General features: G+C 42.6%; 1 protein-coding gene across 1 annotated transcript in view; it reads right to left on the minus strand.

Moving 5' to 3' along the window:
- PARD3 (par-3 family cell polarity regulator) overlaps nucleotides 1-23,086 on the minus strand; it is a 798,354-nt gene that overhangs the window by 407,553 nt on the left and 367,715 nt on the right. The window contains exon 5 of the mRNA XM_084859201.1: nucleotides 4,471-4,605. Within this exon, the coding sequence (XP_084715327.1) occupies nucleotides 4,471-4,605 (135 nt within the window). The remainder of the gene's footprint in view (nucleotides 1-4,470; nucleotides 4,606-23,086) is intronic.

Genomic DNA, 23,086 nt, shown 5'->3' on the forward strand with positions numbered 1-23,086 from the left:
AGTGAATGAGGAGTGCTCCAAATGAACTTCCTCAGCATTGATGATCACTGGTAAATTAATCATTTTAACAATGCTTGTTTAAATGGCAGTATATAGCCTTTTAAGCCTATGTTGCTTAAGCTGGCCATATTCTCTGCCATTATTCTTTGCAGGCTGCCATTTTTCACCACATAATGTACAAGAACAATGCTAGGTCTGCCCCAAGTGACAGTCTTTAAATATCAAGAATGCTCTTCCTAACTGAACAACCTCATCATGGATTCTTTTTCTTGGCCATGCTAGGATATGACAAACTTTTACAACAATCGTTTGTGTTAGGTAACTCTGTATCTGTCATAAGCTGGATGACTAATCTCAACATTTGGCTGGCTGGACTCCTCATCATGTACGTGACTGGCAAAATGTTGCAGATATTTCTAAAAGCAATGGTTTTCACAGTAGTCATAGGAACAAAGGAAACATGGGAAGCTGCCTTATTCTGAGTCAGCCCATTGGTCCATCTAGCCATTGTTATGTTAAAACAACAATTAAAAAAAAAAAATAGCCCAGTATTGCCAACACTGACTGGCTACAGCGGCTCTCCAGAGTTTCAGGCAGGAGTAAACAAACACTGCTTCACTTTTTTCCTTATTAACAACAACAAAAGAAAAAAATATGTCTGAAGAATTAAATGTTATTATACACAACTACATAATTCCAGGAACAGATCCATAAAACTGTACACATCAATAGCTTATAGAATATAGTTACCAGGGCTGAAAATGATCATGCCAATCCACCCAGTGTCAACCATACTGGGCTAGATGGACCAATGCTCTGACTCAGTAGAAGGCAGCTTCCTACCCTAACCACTACTCCACACGAGTGTCATGGTCATAACGTAAATCTTTTTCCACTTCACCTTTGTTTCATGGGAAGGAATGAAAAGCTAGCAATCCTTTCTTGTGTTTGCAGCGAATTTCTCAGTCTTTTCAGTGAGAGCACAGGTTCCGTTTGCAGATTGCAGTACAGCATGATATAACTCCTCAGTGCCATTATGAGCAAATCTATGCATTAAGAAGTCTCAATAGGCTGCAGAGAGGGACTTATTTAGAGAACAAAGCAGGGAATTATTAGAGAAATTGCTGCCTCTTATTACACTGCTCTGGACCTCCTCATTTGATAGTTGAAAAGATACCTGAAAATTCATGCATGCTCTTTTGTCCGCTCCTCTATATATTATCACAGTTTCCAGCCCATCTTTGGAAGCTTTGTGAACTAGAGAAGCACTTCTGTACTTGCTGGTTAGGAATCTGCACTTGAATATTAGAAGCAGTTCCTTGAAGTAAGGAGGAATGGTATGAGATAAAGCTTTTCTGTCATTATACCCATAAAATAAAGCAACCTAAATTTGCTTCTTACATTGAGCATTCTGCTTGTATACTTGTATCCATTAATGTTCAGCACCTTGAGTAGCTCCTTTAGAGACCTAACTGAAACCCAGAAAAGACTCACAGCCCCACTGAAATTGGAGACAGAAGCCTCCACTGAACCTTGCCAAGGAATAGCACTGGCCATGGCATTTAATGCTCAGTGGTAGTCAATGGATCTGTCCAGGTGATACTTCAGTCTTCGAATCTCAACTTCCTACGGGTAATTCAGAAGGAAACACTGGGCTTCCACTCTCCCATCCCATTCATTTCTCCACCATGTTAATGCAGAATCTTCCTATTCCATTCATTAAGTTCACCCTTTGGGGAGTGAAATAGTGAGAGTGTGGTAGTGGAGTGTCAAAGATGGGGGGGAGGTGCAGTATCTGTCCCAGAGTGGAGTATCACCTGAAAAGGCCCAATACGTTTACTGTGGAAATTTAATTTGTTAAGTAATCCAAATTCCATGTAATTAATGCAAAACATAGTTTATGGAAACACAGAAAATTCTGTGCATTAAAGATAAAAATCTAGAAGAGGAGGAAGGGGGGATGAAAACCAGGATTTCGACTTGCATCTGGGTCTATCATGTATAAGCCTCATCACTCTCAACAGTGCCATGCTCTATTCTGCTCTCATTATGGATTTGCTTCCACTGTTCATGCCCTGTTAAACAATTTCAGTTTAATTAATTATCCAGCTGATATGAAATCACCAAAGGATCCTTCCTTTCTAGGTACATGGAGACTCATTAACATCAAATTTAATAGATTTTTTTAGTAAGCCCACAAAAAAGATTCTTGTGGGGTGGGGGGAGAAGAGGGGAAAAAGAGCACTCGGTTAACTAACACAATTCAACATGTTTTGTTATCACTGCCTATCTCCGTAGTAATTTTGCTTTTTTTAAAAAGGTCTCATTAAAAACCTTAGGGTCAGAATACCACAATACACATATCTATTTGAAATATATTAAAATATGCAAATGTAAGGCATTTTCTTAGAAGGTCACTATTAAGGCTCCTGATTCAACTTGCCTTGAAAGGAAATGTTTAATTTAATGGAGACAATAAGAACTCAATAACTATGGAGTAGTTGGTGGCTTTTAGAAGTTTCATTTTGAGCAACAGTTGTGTGAAATCAGACGTAACATCCCAGAGGTACTGTACAGGTTCTGTTTAGCCTGCATCGATTATCAAAATCAGAAGCAATTGATATGATATATCATGGGAAGTTGTGTCATTTTGTAGGCTTTTAAATGAAAAACAATTGGATAGGGTTGCATTGCGGGTAGGATGCCCTGTCTTCAAGTTGAAGCACATGATTAGCAACAACATGAGGTCTATCTGTTGCGAGATTGCACCATTTCAGGCTGGTGGTGGTTGTATGTGGGCAGGAGGTAGGGATGTCAGAGAATTCCGCCACGGATCTCGGGAAGGCCGAATGCCAGCGCATTTGGCCCCCCGAAATCGGTGGCGGAACGGTCTGCCCCCCCCGACCCCCCCCCCGGGACGAGACTTACCTGGGGCAGATCTTCCTGGCGGCGGCAGCTCCAGAGGCGGTTCGGCGGCTGTGGCGGCCGGTCTTCCGACCAGCTGCTGCCACCGCCATTTCCAGTTAAAATAAAAAAGACATGATAGGCTACATAAAGATTTACGTAGCCTATCATGGCTAGGTTTTAAAAAAAAATCGTGATAGGCTACGTAAATCTTTACGTAGCCTATCACGTCTGACTTTTTTTAAAAAAACAAAACCCGCGCGTACGCAAATGGCGGCGGCCATGGCCGCCGCCATTTGCGTTCCTTATTTTGGCACGTCTTAGTCTATGTCAAGATTTACGTAGACTAAGACGGCGAAAAGATGCAGAATCCCTGTGGAGCACAGCCAGCTGGCCAGGATTCCGGGGGGAGGGACGGAGCGCCTCCCCCCCCACCATCAACATAACCCGCGAAAGGTAAGTGACTTTCGTACATCCCTAGCAGGAGGTCCTAAATAACCAAGATAAGTAAAGGATGTCAAAATCCACAATTAAACCCAAGCATTAAATACTTTTGCCAAATGAATAGTTTTCTTCTATTCTCTAAAAGGGTACTACAAAATCTGCAAGCAAATTAATGTATCATGCTCCTAATAATTGTCTGCATTAAATTCTCCCGTGCTCCCTGCCTTCCTCCTCAGTGCTTTAGGTTACTGTATGCATTATCTCTCACTAGGATTAAGGATAACACACTCTTTGTGATCTTTCATTTCTTAGAACCTACCTTCAGTCCTGATGCATTCAGAGGCAAATTAGCTGCTATAAGTGAGCAATTTCTCTTTAAAGAAGAACTTGCTAATGCCAGAAATCCATAGATAACCTGGTCCAATTCCACTTCCACTAGAAGATCTAAGCTACATGAATAGGAGCCTCAAGTGACGCATCTATTGTTGGATTGTCCCACTTCAGACTGCAGGTGGAGAATCAAGCATTTGAATGCTCCACCATATAAAAATCTCTCTGCACATATACAAATGAGAAAATGTTTCTGAGGAAATGCTAAGGCTTACCCCAGAAATGCCACCTGTATGTATGCCAGGATATTTTTATATGGAGGAGCATTCAAATGTTTGATCCCTCACCTGCCATCCAAAATAGTACAGTCCAGGAATAATAGATGCAATCACATGATCACGTGATGTGACTACTGATCACATGTTTCATCCCTAACACTACTCAATGTGTTCAGATCCACCTTTCTATCTTTTTAACATCTCTCCTTGAAACTCTGTAGATTTTAAAATGTTTTATCCACATCCCACAGACAAGACATGACCTAGCAGGATGCTTCAAGTGTCTATGCTCAGGCTTTGCAGACTTTCCAATAAACTGAAGGCACAGCTGTGGTAGTTATTTGCCTTTAAGAGATTCCCAGCAGATGTACTGGTCATACCCATCTTCCCAACAGCCAACACAATTCAAAATATAGATAGATGTGTGTGTGTATGTGTGTGTGCGCGCGTGCACGCGCACATAAGCATAAACACTAAACTGCATTAGCTTTATCTAAGGATGCATATATGTTACCTGTTCTTGTCTCTCCAGCCATTTATCTACCATGGGATGAGTGGCACTTAGCGAAGAGCGAGCGTTGTCTCTCTGAAACTGGTTAGTAGACCAGCTACTGGTATCCCGAGGAAGGCTTCTGTAATTTTCATCTCTCTGTTTCAAAACAAAGAAAGGAGGGAGAAAGGTGCTATAATTTAAAAGCAAAACAAAAATGTTGCCCAAAGGCACTAACCATGCAGCATGTTTTTTAAAGGGTTACACACCGGAGACAGCCTAGAAAAGAAAAGCAATGGATCATTTTAGTGAATAGCTCTATTTACAATGTTATCATCGCAAGTCTGCACATGGCACTATTACTGCAAGAGTGTTCTAGGGACTGCTAAAATACAAATGACCCCTGCCTCTCCAGACCCTTTCCTAACATGAGTGCAGGATTATCTATGCACAAAAAAAGTTTCCGACCTCCAGGATGAAAACTCTGCAAATGTCTATTTGGTAGTAATTATGCATGAAGACACAGTACTTCCCTGCTTTGGGGGCTGGAGGTGAAGCAGTCAGGTAATCAAACAGGTATAGAAGCAAGAAGCTCAGACTCGGGATCCAGACTAACAGCCTCAGCAGCTTTATAGGACCAAATGAAATCATATTGGTCCTCATGACACTTAATTCCTACTTCTGCAGCTGCGATGCCTGGTATTTGCAGTGGAGTCCCTAAAGTACAGCGGAAAACAGGTGGGCATTTCCCTCCACTGACAAGCTTCCACACAGGCACAAAGAATAAGGCACATATGACTTGCTTTTGGAGTCACTAGTTCAACTGTGCATATATGAAGACAACCTGGTACTCGACGGTAGACAGGTGAGATTAGGCAGGTGGTAACTTGGGAGAAGGCCTTTTCAGTGGGCGTGCCCCATTTGTGGAATGTTCTTCCCTAGTTGAATAACTCCTTCAACAATCTGTTTATCATTTAGAAGACAAGTTAATGGCTACATGTTTGCTAAATATCATATTGAAGGCAGTGTGGCTCAGCATGGTTAAGGAGGAACAGCCACCATCATCAGGCATGCGACAGCAGTTGACTCACACAAATATAAATCCCCTTTGTGTGCCATTACACCTGTGTATCTCTATGGGCTCAAAACGTTAAGCATACACAAAGCAAGCTCTGTTTATGCCCCACCTAATATACATGTTGTTCCATCCACGACCCTAAAGCTCAAGATGACAATAAATATAAAAAAAGGGCTTAAGGTTTTATTAAATTGCACAATGGGGGGAACAACTGGCAAAAGTAGCAAGGCCCCAAAATCTCTCTCTGTACTACAAAGGCAACTGGCTTGATTTTAATAGTCATCCAAAGGCCTCGATGGAAAACAGCAGGTCAGGCACAGAAGAATATTGCTTCTTGTTCCATTTCCTCTTTGTGTCCAAAACATATTTGCAGTCATTAACAGCTGAGAGCAACTATTTCAGTCATTTGTGGTGGTGCAAAGCTAAGGAAAAAATCACAGTTGGGACAAGAAATATGACTTGACATGAAGGAAAACCACTCTAAAACCATAATTTATTGATGAGACCTTGTCATATGACAGATCATCAACTTCTCTGAAGAAGCAAATGAGCATCCTTGCAAGTAAGGCTGGGCTGATAATGAAGAGACAACTCCCACTACTCTATTGATTGGCAATTATCATTTCCTCCACATACGTTTGCAAGGAGACCACATAATCCTATGCAAACAGTAATCCTCTAGATAGCTTCCATTAAATTATCTCTCTGAGAATATTTTTTTAAAGTGATACTGGGGCTCTGAGAGCTTACATATGTACTTCAGTTGAAAACCTAATTACAATCTACAACCTATTTTTAAAGATAGCAGGCCTTACCATTCAAACCATGAAGGCCTAATTCTCACTGAGTTGGCAAAACTGAGTCAGGGTTGTACCATATCAAACTGCAAGAGGAGGTTCACATGACCAAATACGTCTCCATGCAATGAATTCCCTGCATATAAAATGGAAGGGCATTCAGCCATTTAGTCTGAAGTGAAACAGCCTAGAGACATTTTCCATCCAGTGAGAACTTGGTTTTACTTACCAATTAAATTTGATTATACTAGATCATTTGAAAATAAGCATCTCCACACAAGACCTTTCCACAACAGAACACATTTGCACATCTGAGAGAAGAACTTTGCATGATATTTGGCTTATCAAGGACCAGTAAAGAGTAGGAGTAGGGTTTACGGAACAACGAGCTGAGAATCAAGCATTCCGTCCCCTGCTCCTTGACTTGCATGCACCATCCTGGATCTTGTATCCATGGATACAAGAGGCTCTCCTCTTCAGACCGTTGCCCTCCATGAGTACAGGGTGATGGAATCACGTGAGGAAGGGGTGAGGGTAGAGCACTCCCTCTCCTCGCGTGTTTAATTTCTACATGAATTGAACGTCTACATAGGGCTAATTTCTAACCACCCTCTGAACGAGTGCACATACGGTGTGAACCCATGTTCAGTGTAATGCCTCCTCACTCCTTGCGTCTCCTTTACATGAGTTCAGTATTACCTGTGACTTTTGCCAAATCTAGTTAAAAACAATACATCTAGAAAGGATATTGTACTGTAAGTATCGATTGGAAATTGGACTCTATTGATTAAAGTAATGAGAGCAAGGATTTATGAAGCCAGGAACAAGTGCTGGGGCCAAACATTCCTTGGCTTCCCTTCCCTTTCTCCCATACTGGCTAATTTTCTTGATTTGTTAAGCAACATTAAGCCAGAGTTCCCTGATATGGACATAATGGGTAATCCTGACATAATACAGGAGAGGATCTTTGTGTAATGAGAGGAAGGGAGGAGAAAGAGAGGAATGCTCAGTGCCCATACTCCTTCCTGCCTTCATAAACCATGATTTATGAAACCAGGAAGCAACGTCCACAACAGGCCAACTTCTCTCTTATACACAGCATAATATATAAAAGACAAGTATCCCAAAGGGACAGCATAAAATCATTATTATATTGGTCCTTGTATTAATGCATAAATAAAATAATAAACAGTACATTTTACCTTAATAGACACATATCTGCAAACAAACAAAAAACAGTGGAGAATTTTTAGCAAGGTGACCATCGGGGTTAGAGAGAACTCTCATTTCTTCAGAAGCTGCAGCTGGGAGCCTCATGAGATTGCTACTGACATGGATCATTGCCTTCAATTAAATGCTCTAATTTTGAAAAAAGATTTTCTCCATACAGCTTGGGAACTGTGGGCATAAGGGGTTCTGTAATATTTGTAATGAGAATTGATCAGTACAAATCCGAGTTATGAGACCACAATATTCATCAAAACATTTTTGCTTCCTTTAAAATAAAAATATCAACAGCTATACAACTGGCATCCTAAAATTTATGGCAGCGTCCCTACTTGGTTTCTCCCCCTCCCCCCTCCCCCCCTCCAATAAGCTGGCAATGTTTTCGCTGGACTTGTAACATGCAATGGCTTGGATCTAAACTTAGCCATAGTTAGAGTAGACCCATTGAAATCAATTGGGTTTAAGTTAATTGTGATTAACTTAAGTCAGTCTGGATCCAACCCAATAATCTTGAAGTTGCAGAGTGAGTCCATATATTGCTAATGAAATATGCCTAAATACACAATAGCATTTACATTATTAGATATTTATTTTATTTATTTATTTATTACATTTATATCCCGCCTTTTTTCCTCCAAGGAACTCAAGGCGGTGTACATAATCCTCCTCCTCCTCCATTTTATCCTCACAACAACAGCCCTGTGAGGTGGGTTGGGCTGAGAGTATGTGACTGGCCCAAAGTCACCCAGTGAGCTTCCATGGCCGAGTGGGGACTAGAACCCAGATCTCCCGACTCCCAGTCCAGCACTCTAGCCACTACACCATGCATGGCTGAATATAGTATCTCATGGCTACACCTTCACACAGAATGTGTGTTAAGATTCATTATCCACCCCCGGTGCCAGGGCCGGCCCAAGACATTTTGCTGCCTGAGGCGAAGAGGAAGATGACATCCCCTCCCATCCATGTACAAAAGCCCACTGGATTGGCAGCTGACTCTTTCTTCAACACGGGCTGTGGGACAGCATTCTCCACTGAACCTGAAAGCAGCAGGCTAGCTTAGGGGTTGCAGGACAGGCACGTGGCACACAGCCTTCTCCTCCAACATCTTGCAGCCGTCTACAAGCATCTGCTACCTGAGTCAGCTGCCTCACTTTGAAGAATGGAAGGGCCGGCCCTGCCCAGTGCATCTCCTTCCTCTAGTTTATCCCTCTCTAAATTGAAAACAATGTGATCTCGTGTTATCTATTATGTACATGGAGGTTCACAGTAGTGTATAATAGCCATACATATCATATGTAAGTTGGGGTTTAAGTATACACATATCGACAGGAACTGGTAAAGACAAAACAACAGGGCAAAATGTAGTTTGAAGATCATACACTGCAAGTAGCTAAAAGCTCTCCTTTTTCCTACAAATAATATGGGTGGATTCATTCACAGGCCTTTGGGCATCACTTAATTCCCTTGAAAATCCCATTAAGCTCTTCTGCAACCTTGATTTTCTATCTTGTGTGTTCAGGAAGCAAACATTTTGTATTTTGGTGTTGCTAGCTGTATGGTCATCTGACGTGCTGCACAAGCAATAGTTTTTATAATTTTAAAAATAGGAACCACCGCTGACATGAAGCAAAGTAAGAGTACAATGAAGTGGTTTCACATAACTTAAAGCGGATTTCTGAAAAATGTAAGTCATACTGTTTAGCTACAGGGATGATCATTTGTAGAAACGGCAGCTTTTTTTTTTTTTTTAATAAACCTTGGGCTTTCAATAACTGTAGTGTGGGAGATCCAATACAAAGTTTAAAATCTGTACTTCTGACAACTAGAATAAGGGACTGAGATCAGGAAGGGCTCAGCGGCTCTATGTGACCCTCTATGTCAAGAGTGGGCAACTTGTGGCCCTCCAGATGTTTTGGCCTACAATTTCCATGATCCCTCACCATTGATTAGGCTGACTAGGGCTGATGGGAATTGTAGGCAAAGACATCTGGAGGGCCACAAGTTGTCCACCCCTGCACTATGTCTCCTAAATTATCTATTCCACTGGCATATTAAGATTGTGGGGTATAAAGTGGCATCCAAGAATGGCTTGTTATCTTGCCATACAGATTTAATCCTGGTAGCTCTTTTAATGGCCATATTCAGACATCACATCTTTGCACCGCAAGCAAACAAATCAGGCAGTCTCTCATTAACCAGTTTCTTGTTTTGTCCAACTGGGGAACTATGGTAACAAACTACAAAAGAAGACAGGATATTACACCAGAGATTGAAGTAGGTTTAATATCCTGGCTTCTTCCAAACCTGGTAACCATAGTTTTCTGGGTTGGACAAAATTGAAAAGTATAGTTAATTAAAGGCTCCCTGGTTTAATTGCGGCTCATGTGAATGAAGGGGTGAAAGGGTGCTGTGCATGAGCAAAAGGCTAATTCATATCTCTGCTTATTAATTTGTACTGGTACTTGAACAGAGAGGCTTCCTGTTTTGTGTATTAAATGCTGGTTTTCTTGGATATACATCTTGTCATAGGTCAACTGGAAGAGTCAGGAGGTAGGGATTTCAAGATTAGGGAGAGATTTCCATCTTTGCGGACTTTCAGAACGTGCTAGGAAAATTCTCCCACAAATTTATCAGCCAGAACTAGAATGCTAATACATACAGGCATTTAAGCAGCTTGGAGCAGGATGGCAGGACTGGGAGAGAGAGCAGTTGGCTCTCTCTATTTCACACGATACTGGATCATATATTTTGTGCAATGTGGGTTTACATGTTGCTGTGCCACCAAGCATGCACCCTACCAAAACATATGGTATTGGGCAGAAAAGAGATTCCTATGAAGGAATATATATAATTATGCTATCAGTGGGTTCCCCTAACATAATGGTAAGAATAGTTGGAGGACTAAGACGCACTTTAAAAAACAAACAAATCTGGCAAAGACCATCATGACTCTTACAGACAAAGGCCACTTTGGGGATATTCTCTTTATTCAGCATGTCAGGCACATGTTTCAAAGCTTCCTCTATAATGGGGACATAGAAACTAATTGTGTCCGTCAGCAAGTGACTTGTTACAAATGTTTGTATATATTAAATGAGACGGACACCATTGCTTGGCAGTCTCTATTCCCCTCTGGGTAGGTTCAGTTTATTTTATCATTCTGCGGTGCAATTTAACACTCTGCCTATTTCCAGATGATTTTAGATCCATGACCTTGTAAACTCAAGCGAACAAGACAGGTGACATCCCTAAGACATGCTGAACAGAAGGGCCAGCTCCAAGAGCACAATATCAGAGCTCTATTTAGTCTTTTATTTAGGCCACCAAAAGAAGAGCAGAACACACAGAAAGAAAGAGTGTGCTACAAGGTTATTCCAACACAAAGCAAATCTTCTACTGTGCAGGCATGGGGAGGACGAAACAGCAAGAGTATTTTTAAAAGTGTGTGTTCGTTCGTTCGTTTTTCCAGTTATTAGGAACGGAAGACCAAGTGTTTATTTCAGATTTTTACAAAGAAGGTAGAGCCAGACTATTTGCATTCTTCACATATGAAAAAAGACATACAAGAAAAATGACCACTCATTACTCAGCCTGATTACTGAAAGCCTTTAGAAAATGCCTGCCTTTACAGCAGGGGTGGGGAGCCTCTTTCAGCCTGGGAGCCGAATTCAATTTTAGAGAAGCTCTCGGAGGCCGCATTCCAGTGCTGGGCAGGGCCAAAAGCAAAATGGGTGGGGTTAAAAATACACAACAAAAAACCAGAAACACCTACCATATTGTTCCTTAAGGGCACAATCCTATGGTGATGACTATAAGCCTCCAAATATGGAAGCTTATGGTCATCCTATGCAGGGTGGGAGGAGTGGCAGAGGTGATCTTTGCCTCTGCCACTCCTCCCACCCTGCATTTTTGCTAGACATGCTTTTTGCCCATCTAGCAAAAGTGTCTCAGAGGGGGAGGGAAGGAGGCTGCAGAAGTCTCAGGATAGCTCATAACCTGGCCTCTCCAGTCTCCTCCCTGCCCACCAAAACGTCCACTTCCCTCATCGTCTGAGACTGAGTTACCAACCTCAGAGAGTAGCTGGCACAGTTCTTCCAACAGGCGGGAAGGGGAGGGGGTCAGCGCTCCGATTCTCAGCGCTAAGGTTGGAGTGCTGTCTCTGACTTTGGAGCTGGGAAGCCAAACTATCCTATGGCCCCTCAGATGACATCTAGGGGCCACAGGATCATTCCCTAAAACTCGTACTGCCAGTAACTAAGCCTTAGGAAAGGCATTTCAACCTTTGAGAATGGGGAAAGAACTGTACAAAAACCAGGAAACCACCAAAATGATTGGTGGTTGGGGAAAAGGAGGCATGGCCATCTGAGGAAGCTGGATTGAGACCCCAGAAAGGCTGGATTTGGCCTCTGGGCCTGAGGTTCCCTATCCCTGCTCTACGGCTATGAGAAGGAACAAAACTATTATTCATAAAGAATAGATCATTAGATACCGTGAGAAGGCAACAGACCCTTTCAAAGCTCAGTGCTATTTTTAATTTCAATAGTCTTGCATTCATAAAAGCTTCTCTCAGGTTAAATATGTTTTCCCGAGGGTTTTGAATAACTGGCAAAGTCTGACCAAAGCCAAAAAGTGAGAAAGAAGAGGGGAGACACCCCAGTTATTAAGGCAATGTTGATAAATGGCTCTTCTACTGAGCAACAAATCATCTGTTTTGACAGTCGGCACTGGAGTATCTAAACCATACCTGGGGAATAAAGTGGAATCCAAAGTCAGAACGCCTCAGTCGATTTTCCTTGTTTACAAAGGAAATATCAAAAAATGGTATGATACTTGGTTAGGTATGTACACATGCAAAAGCAAAAATTCTTGAGTGTGGTGCACATTATTTCCCAGGCCTCCAAAGCTCTGATGAATTTCTCCCCCCTCCCCAATTCACTCTCCCCTCATTAATCTCACAGTAAAATCTCAATAAAGATCATGCAAAACAAACAAAACAGCATATGGTGATTGATGTAGTGTAATTACAATGCAGGAGCTGGGCTTTAATCCTGCTGGTAGGTTTAATAAGACAAAAAATAAAGAGAAGAAAACAATGTTTGTTTCCCCCAGGTGCATTTTAAAGAGGAAGAGGTACCCTACACTATAAGGAATACTGCCTATTTATATAAACAATAATTCAGAATCATCCATCTGCATTATATTTGTTCTGCAAATCTAATGCAGTCAAAATGAAACTCACTTAAGAGTCTATTCAAACTTCTTCCTATTCATTATGATCGCATTATGTTTCCACTTAAGTCCTTTTGCTGACTTCTTTGCCAAACTGTGCATCAACAGGAAAATCTAGTTCTTGGTTTTAAAACTCTCTAGCTCTATTTCCCCAAGAATATCATCTCCCTGAACCATGTTTTGAACTTTCTCATTGGCATATGCACATCTATCATCAGTCACTTCTGTCACCATCTCCTATTCCCATCTTTGCACTCTCTGCATGGAAGATCCTCATTTCCTCCATGTATCCTGTCATTTTAAGACTAGTACGGGGACTCCTTATGGTTGAAGGGAATAAACCAATCAGGGAAAAGGAACTTGTAGCAAGGCCATTCTTTCATTTCAAAGAATGAAGATCTAAAGATCTTTCTAAGAGTGTCCTCTATTGCATTCAGTTCAGGAAGAACAGAAGATATTTCTGTGGCTGCCCGGTTATACAAACACAGGCGATTCCACCTATTTCCCTTCCATTCAATGCCAATGATTTCAGAGTCAGACCAATATCTGTAAGGGCTCAGCTTAAGCAATGCAGTAGGCCTTGTAGGTTATAGCCAGGCTTTCATTAGAAGTAGCCTGAAAGTGCTTGGGCATATTCAACCTCTGGAATGTCAGAATCTGTGTGAGCTCATCTCCGTCAGTGTTCCCAAGTAGAACCAGGGGAGTCACCCAACTCCCTGTCCACCTGTTGGTCTGGCCTTGGTAGGCAGGGAAGCTGGAAGCTGTCCATGAGAACCTGACAGAGGTGGGGTGGGGTTGCAGAAAGGTCGCCTAGGTTGAAGTGTCACTGCTGAGCTGAGGGCTGAGCAGTGATGCCCTGTTTAGACAGGGGCCTTGCTGAAAGGCTAAAGACCTTGTCTGTCAATGGATTGGGTGGAGGGGGGGGGGTCTTACAGTCATGCCTTTCCCTTTTAAGCTGATGCAAAGGCGAAGAGCCTTTGCTAGGAACATCTTGCCTTCATTGCCTGAAGCCTCTCTCTGTTTGGATCCATCATCGTTTGCGCTTTTGGAAGCACTCTGCACATGGACCCTACCTTAATTGGAACTTCAGATTACTAAAGACTTGCCATGGAAAGTACTATGAGACTTTTCATAGACTTGAACTCATTTGCTGTGGATTGTGTCTCTTTGTTTGTCATCAGCTCAGTGTACCAGTGGACTGAGTTTGATCTGTGACTACTGGACTTTCCCCTGCCTGGACTCATGCAGCATGGAGTTACCAGTGCAAAAGCGCTGGCACTGAACTCCTTGCATGTGTAGCTTTACCCTTCCCTCGGTCTTGATAGGCCTCAACCATGTAGGCTGGAGTTATCAACAAAAGATCCAAAGTTGGACTAACTCTCTGTGGGTGTGGTTTTGTTAGGACTTTCAAGAATTTATCCCTTGATTGCCTGCAGGATCATTCCAGGAATCATTCCCATGCCGTGTCTGGGCTTTGGAACCCCATGTATGGATTGCCTGGGTTAGATGTGCCAGGAATCCCAAGTCCCATGGAGATGGTAATGGGGAAACCACATTGATGAGGATCTCAGTCACGGTGGCAGTGGTTAGCACTGGACTGTTCTGGAATCACATAGAGCCTATAGCTATTGACCATCAGCTATATGATTTCTGAAGAGTGTAGCCATTAAGCTTTTGCTGTGGTATTTCCTACAATAAAGAAATCTCACTGATTTAAGTGTCCAGCGTCAGAATGCCTAAGCGTGGTTGCAGGGAGGATCAGGAAACCTGACAATATCAAACCAATAGGAAAGTTACATTTTCTACACCAGCCTTCCCCAACCTGGTGTTGGACTACTAGAGATCTGAAGGCCTGAAAAAAACCTGGAAAAATTCAGAAAACAATGGGCTTTTTAACCATTGTTTCCGAGGACCGTTTTTGTTCTTTTCCAAAAAGCTTTGGATTATGAAATATTTTCTTTTAGAATTTAAGATATATATATTGTTACCCAGCATTTACTCCCTGCAAAATGATTTCTAAAAACTATATAAGAACACTTTTATAGAAAGACTAGAGATGTAAATATTGTTTGGAAATAATGAAGTCATGGGGGAAAATGTTTTTAATCCTCTTTGTAAGATTCCCAGCATAGTTAGTTCTTTCATTCCTTATTAAAATTATTGATCTGAAGTATATTTTACTAATAGACATTTATGCTCAGTTTCCCAACATGTGAGTAGAGTCACCATTGTGCATTCTTGACAGTAAATGTGCATTCTTGACAGCTTGGGTTTTATTCTATAGAGTCCTGAGTTTCTGATGCTGTAGCAGTCATTTAATATAGTTCTAATCTATTCAGACAATAATTACAAATTTATTAACTGAGTTTACTTTTTAAAGTTTTAAAATATAATGATAATTTTATGAGCAAACTAAGTGATACGTAAAATCACTTTAGGAACAGAGAGTTTGCTTTATGTTCCTAAAGCTGCCCTGCCCAAGCTGGTGCCCTCCGTATGGTTTGGACTACAGTGCCCAGCATTCCTGACCATTGGCCATGCTGCCTGGGGCTGATGGGAGCTGAAGTCCAAACTATCTGGAGGGTGATGTCAGGGTGGAAACTGAGCCAACAGAGCCCCAGAGCAGTTCTGATTCTGAGGAGGAACAGCAATCCGTGGGAGAGGAGCTCGCTCATCTCTCACAAGCACACCAGCTGGCAGAGATTCCTCCTGCCAGCATTCCTGGGACAGATAGTGACCCTGGCAGTGAGAGAGCGCTGGAGGGGGCTTGCTGGATGCTCAGTGCAGACACAGGGAGCAACAACAGATGGAGGGCGCCGAAAGGAGGCGTAGCCCTCATTTGGCGCGCAAACAATGGTCACGTCCCGAGGACCCAAGGGAAAGAGGGAGGATCTCTCCCTAGCCCATAAGTTCAGGGTCTTCCCATGATTCTCCTTCAAACGAGGACCAACTGCCTTACCTGGAGCTTAGGCTACTCAGCTGTCTTTCCCCAGTGCTGTTCCTTGCTTTGGCGCTAGCAACTAGTATTCTGAAAGAGTCATAAAGTAATAACAGAATAAAGCCTCAGAAAGAATCCTTGTCATCTGTGTCCTGAGTTGGCTATTGGTGGGGACTGCAAGAGGCAGCTAGGACGCTCCTGACAGGCACCAGGTTGGGGAAGGCTGTCTTAAAGCAACAAAATGACTTTAGATCTATAAAGAGTGCTAAAAAAAAAAAAAAAGTATTGCTTATTTTTCAATTTTTCCAAAATTTAGATTTTTTCTGGGGGGAAAAATGGGGGGGGGAAACATTTTTTTCCCATGGCCTCAAAATTTCCAGAAATTTTACATCTCTATAGACTACAGTCCCCTCATTCCCAGCCAGCATGGCAATTTGCATGAAGGTTATCTCTACAACTTCCCCTGAAGAAATGGCAATTGGAATAGCGGAAGCAGCATACTAAGGAGTGGGATCCATGTGAGCCCATCTAGCGAGAGCACTTTGTAGGGGGAGGGAAGGAGGCTGGAGGAGGCTCAGAATATCTTATCCTGGCCTCTGTGGTCTCCTCCCCTCCCCACCCACTAAAACGCCCCCTTTCCTCCTCCTCTGAGGTCTCTTTTCTGACCTCAGAGGGCAGCTGGCACAGTTCTTTCCACACCAGCTGCAAGGGGGTGGGGGGGTGGGCCGGATCTCTGACTCCCCCTTCCGAATTCGGAGCGCTGTCTCTGACCTCAGAAGGGGGAATCCAAACAATCCTGTGGTCGCTGGGACACTTTGTAATTATTGTCTGAATAGTTTAGAATTACATTAAATGACTGCTACAGAATCAGAAACTCAGGACTCCATAGAATAAAACCCAAGCTGTCAAGAATGCACCTTTACTGTCAAGAATGCACAATGGTGACTCTACTCACATGTTGGGAAATCGAGCATAAACGTCTATCAGTAAAATATACTTTAGATCATTAATTTTAATAAGAAATGAAAGAACTAACTGTGCTGGGAATCTTACAAAGAGGATTAAAAAAATCCCAAGATTTTTCCCCAAGAGGTGACCACCTATCCAAGGCAGGGCAGGAGAAGCACAGAAGAGATCGTTCCCTCCACGCTTCTCCTGCCCTGCATTTTCAGCTAGATAGCTGACTGCAGCTGTCTAGCCGCGGGAGGGCAGAGCAGGGGGCGGGGAGGCTGCTGTATGACACATTGGATGTGTCATACAGGCGTTTCCGCCCTCCCTGCCCCGGAACACCCTCCAGGAATGCCCCTTTTGGGCTGCCCTGCACTCCTCTTGCGGGCATGAAGCACGGGGCTGTTCCACGCTGCCTCTGAGGCAGCGCAGAAGTGGGGGGAGGTCAGTTCTCCAGGAACCGACCTCAGAGTGCAGGCTCCGAGGTCAGTTCCTGGAAAACAACATATCCTATGGCTGTCTAGCCTCTGTCTCGCGGCCATAGGATTGCTCCCTGAGAAAGCAATCCTATGGTCCCTTGGAAAGTGTCCCAGGGACCACAGGATTGTTTGGATTCCCCCTTCTGCGGTCAGAGACAGTGCTCCGAATTTGGAAGGGGGAGTCAGAGATCCAGCCCACCCACCCCCTTGCAGCTGGTGTGGAAAGAACTGCGCCAGCGGCCCTCCGAGGTCAGAAAAGAGACCTCAGAGGAGGAGGAAAGGGGGCATTTTAGTGGGCGGGGAGGGAAGGAGACCACAGAGGCCAGGGTAAGATATTCTGAGCCTCCTCCAGCCTCCTTCCCTCCCTCTACAAAGTGCTCTCGCTAGACGGGCTCACATGGATCCCACTCCTTAGTATGCTGCTTCTGTTATTGTTAGTTGCTGACCAGGGATCTTGTCATATACCACACAGGCTCTCAGTTAACAATCCTGGGGGAACTGCATAAAGGATGCAAACTAAACACTGATTTCCATTTCGAAAACCAGCAATGCTGAAATTCATCCTTACAGATGGGGTTTTAATTTTATTCCACCACTACTCCATTTCCCAAAGCACACTAGCTGCTTCAATGTAAAAGTTATGAATCCCAATACAGCAGGTAAGAAGATAATAAACTCTTGTGCGCGCACACATGCTCTTTTAATTTTATTTTTATGTCTATTTTGGTACATTTGGCTTAGAGTATATTATCCCCATATGAAAAGCTGACAGCAGATTATCAAGTCCCAAAGAAAACACATATACTCAATTCTGTGTGTTTAAAAAAAAAAATGCATCTACCTAATGGAGATGCATACATATTTCCCATCATTAACTAGTGTTGTTAACAATTTTATAAATTCAACCATTTTGATACATTTTATCATTCTTTGCAGAAGTTCAGTTTACTGTCTCATATGACACCTACTTTTAAAAAGCAAAACAAAAAACAAAATCCAAGCTTGGCAAGAGAGTAAATTAGAATTTGATTCAATTATACTTTCTTATTTTCAAGCATGCAAAATTGCTTTGAAAATGGAATGTGTTTCACATTTAGAACACAGTTTCAAAAGTTGCTTTCTGTGCAACTGTCTTAATGTTTTGATTCCAGAAGTGTAGCCATATTAGTTGCTTCAAAGACTACGAAGAAATCTGTTGCACAGTAAAGACTGACCAGTTTGCAACATGAGCTATCATAGACAACAGATTACTTCCATCCACATATATGTTCAATCTGAAAGCATTCGGCAATGTTTTCCTTGTGATCCTGGATGCTGTTTAAGAGGGGCCCTGGCTTAGTGACAGAGCATCTGCTTTGCATGCAGAAGGTCCCACATTTAATCCCTAGCATCTCCAGGTAGGTCGGAAAAACCTTCGGCTTGAAACTCTGGAGAGCTGCTGCGAGTCAGTATCGACACTACTAGGCTAGATGGGACCAATGGTATGACAAGGCAGCTTCTTATGAACTATGATTCAGTCAAGAACATCTTCTCCTCTTGTCAGTTTCATCACCATTAAGAAATGCTGCAGGATGCAATGAATGTATTATGGCCTTGGCTATTTCTGCATGTTCAAGGGAGCTTTGGACAAGATTTTTCTTAAAGAAGCTCTCTATGCTGTATTGCAGACCTTGACTGGGTTTTATCCAATGTTAGTCTAACTTGAGTTCCATTCATTTCAATGGGTTTATCCCAAGTAGGACTGACAGTGGATACAACCCACTGAAGACCAACAAGCATTTCAAAAGCAGTTTTTGACATGGCATGAAAAGTCTGCTGTTGAAAAGTCAAACATCCCACTAAGACCACCCAAGCTTGTAGGCATGCATCAAGTAGTCCTTTGGATCCTAAAGAAGGCATTATGATAAATAGGATCACATCTGACATAGCTGTATGTGTGTGTGTGTTTGTAAATTGCAGCCACAGAAAGAGCTAATCAGGACCAGGATGCAAAAGGTGGAGTGGTTAACCTGTTCTCCCCAATGTAAATGCCCCTTCCCAAACATTCAGTTAACGTTGACATTCTTCATTCCTTAAGTCAGTCCATGTTCTTTCTATTCTGTATTACATGCGACAACTAAATACACAAAGATCTACTATTCCCAATGACTGCCATCACTCAAAAGATTAGTGCCCATGGTATGTAAGAAAATAAATTTTGAAGAGAAACATTATCAATATTTGTTGTACTATACCACATTACTTCTCCCATCTTCCTGATTTAATGCTCCCTTGTGTCTGGATTTCCCATCACTATGCTGGATCAATCGGAATCCTTTTCATCTTGGTCACTATGCTCATTTCCACTGATGTGGTGCTTCAGTGGTTCAGGAAAATATTTTCAGGAAAATCAAGAGTAAATAAATGTTCAACAGCTATTGATACAAAGAGACAGAAGTGCACGTATAAGACAGGTAGTGCTTAATCTCCTACAAATAATACCTGTAGACTTTCAACTATGGCTGCTCTGTGCCAGGTACAGATCCTCGCCACACCGTGTATCAAGCTAAACTCCAATACCGTGAAACCTGTATTCTTTCATTTACATTCAAATGTACATGATTAGGGTGAGTGTAAAATGCCTCCAAATTTGCATTGATCAACTTCAAATGTAGAAAGCGAACTGCTGGTGTCTAATTACTGATGCAGATAGTATCAGAGCCATTTGCAGTAAAAGGGAAGCTCCAAAAATTGGGTGGACTGGAGATCAACCTTAAAACCACTTGAGGGAGACTCAGAGAGGGCTGGAATGGCACCCCCAAGGGTAAATCCCACTTTAAGGATAACTTTGCTAAAGGGCCGATCTGATCCCTTTTCCCCCACAGCCTGTCAGCTGTCAAAGGCTGTCAATCTAGCCTACATGGAGCCCCGTCTTGTCAATTACCTTGTATGCTACAGACATTGACAGCTGCAACACAGAAGGCAATAGGCAAGGCAAGGCTAAATACATATATTTGACAGCCGTAATTGCCCACCTCCACAGCTGCAAAAAAATGATTAAAATTGTTTCAAAAAATTACAAAGACATTTCTGCACATTGTTGGGGCTGGAAAAAGAAAAAAATCGGCCCAATTTGCACAAATGTTGGGGCACAAAAAAACTAAAAAAGAAGAAGAAGCCAAGGAAGCTTTGACAGCATCTCCAAAGTGCTCTTTGGACACTGTTGGAGGGGCTGTCACTGGTGAGGGAGGACTGAGGCGGCTCAGCTATGATCATGCAGAGTGACTGCGGCGGCACTCGGGAAGAGAAGCACAGGTTTCTGCTGCTCTTGTGAAACAACTCGCTCACCGATGCCTGCAACTCACAACAGGTTGGCAGTGCCAGGTTTGGATAACACACCAACTTATCGCAGGTACAACCCCTACAACAAGCCACGGATTGTTAGGGTGGTTTGTTGCCCATGCACAAGCCACCCTGCAGGAAGCAGTCCTCATTCAGATGACACAACGACCCACCGTAGCTTGTTACCCATGATGGGTTGTTGTGTCGTGCGAACCCAGTCACTCTCTCCATCTCTCTCTCAGCAAAGGTCATCCCACAGGGTGACTACAGAAGTTTCTTTCCCCTAAACAGGCCTAAAGCCGAATTGAAATGGACCTAGAAAAATGACCTTATCCAAGAATGCCTAGAGCTGATCAGCAGCCACACACATTTGAGCACCTTGCCCACGAAGAGGATGTTGGCAGCAAACCTATACTTATCCTCCACTTCTGGGTCCAGATTAGCTTTATGTAGGAGCAGCCTGATTACTGCCTCTCTTAAGGAGGCTGGTACCACCCCCTCTCTCAAAGAGAAATTTGCAACCTCTGGGATCCAACCAGCCATCCCCTCCTTATTAGATGTAACAAGCCAAGATGGGTAAGGGTCAAGCATACAAGTGGTTGGTCGAACTCATCCAAGCACCTTGTCTGCGTCCTCATGCTTCAACAACTGAAACTCATCCAATACAGCTGGACTAAATGGTGTTCTGGATACCTCCATTAATGAAACTGCACTAACACAGGAGTCCAAGTCCTGCAGGATATGAGCGATTTTATCTTCAAAGTATCTTGTGAATTTTTCAGAGCAACCTGTCCAGGGTGTGATTTCTGTCATGATACAGCAGGGTTCCCAATCACGAGAGCTCTGTGAGCACATTCAGCTAAAGGGGCTGACAGAACCTGTTGCAGACCTCTAGGGCAGCTGGGTGCACAGGGTTTCTGGCAAGCAGGGTTTCCATGCATGCCCATGTGTCCTACACACTTTAGCCCTACTCATGTGCAGATGAATGCCTGCATAGGGCTTATGTGTGGCATAGAGACTTCATTGAGTTCTACATGCTAAAGAAATGTTTTATCAAGGAGACCATCTGTCAGCATTGCAAACTCTACCAACTTGCTCTTCACTAACTGGAACAGAGTCCCTTCTCCCCTCACAGGAACCATTTAGAACAAACTTCTTTTACAAAGAGTAAAAGAAGGGAGCCAAATCTCTCTGCTACTGTGTCACCAAGTGGAACTGGAGCCCCTCCCTCATACAGCAGGCTTAAAAAGAAAATATGGGGCAAGAGTGAGTTCTAGGGTGGCTTCGTTTTACTGTTAAGCTTTTTGTTTGTGGTCTGAGATTTGGGGAAGTGGGAAGTGAACAGAACTTAAAACAAGGGATATATAGTGAGAGAGTTGTATTGGGGGAGAAAGGGAATAAAGTGCATTTCTAAGTGGAAAGGACTTCTTATCTTTAGTTTGTCCTCTTTTGTCTCCTCAACCCACCCAAATTGTCAACCCCCCAGAGACAGATGTTGCTATGAGCCACTCAGAACCCATGGAAGGATATGTAAACTCAACAAAAAATATATCAGTCTCTTATTTTATAAAAGACATGTTTCTGAGTAGCAGTTTTGGAGCATATATACGTACAAATTTCAGCCATTAACTAAGTAATGCAGAATGCCTGGGGAATTCATTTCTATAACCCAGCTTTTAAAATGAAGTAATATCAAGCTGTTTTTTTAAAGTCCTTTCACAATCAGAATTAGGTCAAAGAAAGGAGAGCAGAGGGACTAAACAAAACCAAAAGCATTCCTTTGAAGTCCTCTGTTTAAGAATAAAGATACACAGGAAAACAAGCTTCCTGCTGATTTCTTTAGGTACCAGTATTATTGCTCATGTGGAGATACTGAACTCAGACAAAATGTGCAGAAAAACACACACCATATATTGTGAGACATTCTGTCTAGGAAGTCTAACTGAAGTTATTTCTTTGCAAAGCTCATTGTTCTCCAAGGAAAGATGGGGAAATTTTGGGTGCTACAGAAAAAGTGTAGAACATCAGGAGCTACCTTGGATGTTTGACAGAAGCAGGGGAAATTCAAACATGTTGTGAGAGTAAGCCTAAGAAAGAAAGAAAAAAAGAAAGAAAGAAAGAAAGAAAGAAAGAAAGAAAGAAAGAAAGAAAGACAGCATCTTTAGCAATGGAATTTTATATGTTTGAACACTGCTCAGATCCTGCAACCCTGAGATTAATAGTAATCATCTGGTAGGCATCTGACGGAAGACAAAATGTTGGACAAGATAGATCCTTTGTTCTGATCCAGCAGGTCCTTATGTCACATCTGTATGGTCAGCAACTACTTTCTATAGAAGCCCATTTTGAGAAGCAAGTGAGGGGTGGCTGGCAGATGCTTCAACTCCCATTCCCTAAACTGGGCTTCCAGAAAGTTTCATTGCCACTTTCTGTAACCCTCTTTGGCCACTAGGCTAGTTAGTATCTCATCAGAGGGCCAGGTATGATGGAGGAGCCTCTAACTGCTGACCCCTATAGGCTGCACTCAATAACTAGATAGAAGATATGTTGCAGGGTAACAATCATATATAGTAGATATCCACCGAATACACACCACATAAAATCAGTCCTGTATACCATC

The sequence above is a fragment of the Heloderma suspectum genome, chromosome 5 (assembly GCF_057233095.1).
Source record: "Heloderma suspectum isolate Gila_16-S chromosome 5, 16-S_ref, whole genome shotgun sequence".
NCBI lineage: Eukaryota > Metazoa > Chordata > Lepidosauria > Squamata > Helodermatidae > Heloderma > Heloderma suspectum.